Source organism: Belonocnema kinseyi, chromosome 1 (genome assembly GCF_010883055.1).
Source record: "Belonocnema kinseyi isolate 2016_QV_RU_SX_M_011 chromosome 1, B_treatae_v1, whole genome shotgun sequence".
NCBI lineage: Eukaryota > Metazoa > Arthropoda > Insecta > Hymenoptera > Cynipidae > Belonocnema > Belonocnema kinseyi.
Window position 1 is genome coordinate 178,421,042 of NC_046657.1, and position 3,510 is coordinate 178,424,551.

General features: G+C 28.9%; 1 protein-coding gene across 1 annotated transcript in view; it reads left to right on the forward strand.

Annotated features, from left to right (window-relative positions):
* The first annotated feature begins 6 nt into the window (after nucleotides 1-6).
* LOC117167681 (reticulocalbin-2) overlaps nucleotides 7-3,510 on the forward strand; it is a 174,750-nt gene continuing 171,246 nt past the window's right edge. The window contains exon 1 of the mRNA XM_033352798.1: nucleotides 7-297. Coding sequence (XP_033208689.1) covers nucleotides 81-297 — 217 coding nt within the window. The 5' untranslated portion in view covers nucleotides 7-80. The remainder of the gene's footprint in view (nucleotides 298-3,510) is intronic.

The window sequence follows — 3,510 nt, forward strand, 5'->3', positions numbered from 1 at the left end:
TGGATTTGTACAATTTTGAGGTTAGCTTTCAATGTTGGAGTTTCTACATTAATAACAATTGATTGAAAACTGATCTAACGATGCGTCGATACGAATGGATTATTTTGGCCTGGTGCTTACATTTTCCTCCTATTTCGTTGAGATTCTGTAATGCAGCTTCCGCGCACATACACACTCATCAGCACAAAGAAGGTTACGGAAATGAAAGAACTGAGGATGGAGCTTTTAGCCCTCGCAGTGGAAATCATTATATTAATGGTGATCATCATCAAGAATTTGACCATGAAGCAATCCTTGGTGAGTTAGTATCAAATCTTAATCATTTAATCTTAATATATTCCGTAACTCTAGAGTTCTACTACTCTATGATTGATTTTCGAAAACTTGGAGCCACATTATGATTTTTAGGTTCGGTAGGTATTAAACTTCGATTCTAATTAAATTTTCTTCCGAAATGTACTCGTTATGCTCTTGTAATTAATAACTCAATTATTTACGTTAGTTTAAACTTTGAATTACATTACGCCATGTCCTTTTTTGCATTGTTATAGCAGTTAAAATTACAACTTCGTAGTGCAAATCAAATTTATGGATAACCTAATTTCAATTTTGGAGCTAAAAAATTTCAAATTATGTTTAGCCTTAAAAGTTACCATCAAAATCTTACTCGAAAGTCAATAATTTACAAATAGGTGATTTGATTAAAGGTTAATTTATTGCAGTTGAACATTTGAATTCAAACTCACTGTCAATAGTGAAATTACAAATATTTTGTGGATAGAGAACTATAATTCTGATGAAAAATTTATTTTTTAAATCACATTACGCCATATTCAAAATCAATTTTTCGCTTAAGATAAAACAAGTTCAAAATAATATTAAAATTTGTTTTAATGTTCTTGATCACGCATTAGTTTTTACCGTTAAACCTATTTAGGCATTTAACACCCTTTTAGTACAGTATAATATGGATAAATATTCAACCTCATTTACTCAGTTTTACCGTGGAGGGACATCGCGTAGCATAACTTTAGGATTCCTCAGGCTCAAGGGTTCAGATTTATATTGCTGTATATAAATGAAAAAAATAAATCTAAAACGAGGGGTTGACAATTCAACTAAAAACTGTACACCTACTTCTCACTTCAAGATAATTCAGGATATTTCAGATACTTCAAGATATTTCAAATTCTTCAGGATACTTTACAATATTTCAGTGTACTTCAGGATAATTTACATACTTCAAGATACCTTAGGATATTTCACTTGCTTCAAGATATTTCAAGATCATTCAGATTATTTACGTGTACTCAAGGATAATTCACATACTTTATATACTACAGGATGTTTCACGTACTTCAAATACTTCAGGATATTTCAAGATACTCCATGATATTTCAAGGTACTTCAGGATATTTCACGTACTTTAAAATATCTGAAGATGCTCCAGGATATTTCAAGGTACTTCAGGATATTCAGGATAATTTACATACTTCAAGATACCTTAGGATATTTCACTTGCTTCAAGATATTTCAAGATCATTCAGATTATTTACGTGTACTCAAGGATAATTCACATACTTTATATACTACAGGATGTTTCACGTACTTCAAATACTTCAGGATATTTCAAGATACTCCATAATATTTCACGTACTTTAAAATATCTGAAGATGCTCCAGGATATTTCAAGGTACTTCAGGATATTCAGGATATTTAAGCTATAAATACAACCGTCCAGAAAATAACCTTTTTGTCTGTTTTGTTTTTTAAGAAAAAAATTCTAATTTTCATCTTTAAAAAATTGTAAATATAAGAAATTTTCAAAGTTCACGATCAAATTTCTGAGTCCCGTCGTTATGACTCCCGACATCTAGGCGATAGGTTTAGGTACATATATTAGGGTGGTCCAAAAATACAAGACACTCCCCAAAAATTTTCCATTTCCGGAGAAAGAAAATCTGTATTTTTTTCGAAATTCGAATATTAACACGTGCCAACGCGCACTTCAACATCCCATTTAATTAACATGGAGAAATTTTGAATTTTCTAAAAATTGAACTCAAGTTTCAGGGTTTCATCGTAACGTGCCACGGTTTTTAGGGATTTAAGGGGAGTGTCTACGAACTAAAACCATACTAATAACTTTCATTTCCAACCCACTTACACCCGTCCTCTCCGCAGCGCCCAAATATGACCCAAAAATAAACAAATTACATTTTTATGTATAATTATTACTTTTTATCAAATTCCGTCGTCTTTTTCATACAAATATTTATTAATGGACAATTTGAATATTTACCATACGTTTTTAAACAAGTTTCAACTGTTTAAACAAATGTAAATTATTTAAACAATTATTTATTCCCCAAAAATATAAAAAATTATTGTATTTTTTGATTGAAAGGAAATATTTTTCATTGTTTGGAGTAGTCATTTTTTCTAAAAAACAGTATGTAACTATATGAACGATTAATTATTGTTTATTTTCAAAATTTCTAAAAATTCAGCCAGAGATGTTCACTTTTTTCAAATTGGTATCCTATGCTACTTGTTGAATAATTACATAATTTTGATACATTTCTTCTAATGTTAATCAAATTTCTATTTTTTCAACAATTTTTATTTGTTCAAGCATCTGTTTTTCGATAACTAAAAAAATAAAATAGAAGACATAAAATTACGATTTTAAAAGTATTTATGGAAAAAATAATTATTTTACTGAATTGTATTTGTTTAAACAATTAAAGAGAAAATTTATTATTTCCATACACTGTGCAGTTATTAACATAATTGTATGTGTTCTATTTTATTTCATTTTTTAATTATAAAAAAAACTGCTTGAGCTAACAAGGATTGTTTAAACAAATAAAAATTATTAAGCATGAAAAGAAATGTATTAAAATGATGTAATAATTTAACAAAACATAGCATAGGATACTAATTTAAAAATAAAGTTGATATCTTTGGCTCAATTTTTAGAAATTTTGAAAATAGACAATAAATAATTATTCACATAATTACATAATGTTTTTAGAAAAATTTACCGCTCCAAACAATGGCAAACAATTACATTTCAATTAGAAAATGCGATTATTTTTTTACATTTTTGGAATAAATCTGTTTTTAAGAAATTTACACTTGTTTAAGCAATTGAAAATTATTTAAAAAGTCATGGTAAATATTCAAATTGTCCATTAGTTATTATTTGTATGAAAAAGACCACGGAAACAAACTTCTAAAAAGTAACAATAATACGTAAAAATGTAGTGTCTCAATTTTTGGGTCATTTTTGGTGCGTTGCGGGGAGGGTGGATTTCGTAGATACTCCTCTTAAATCCCCAAAAATCTTGGCACGTTTCGATGAAACCCTGGAACATGAGTTAACTTATTCGAAAATTCAAATTTCCCCATGTTAATTAAATAGGATTTTGAAGTGGCCGGTGGCACGTGTGAATAATCGAATTTCGAAAAAATGACGGTTTTTCTTTCTCCGGGAATGGAAACTTG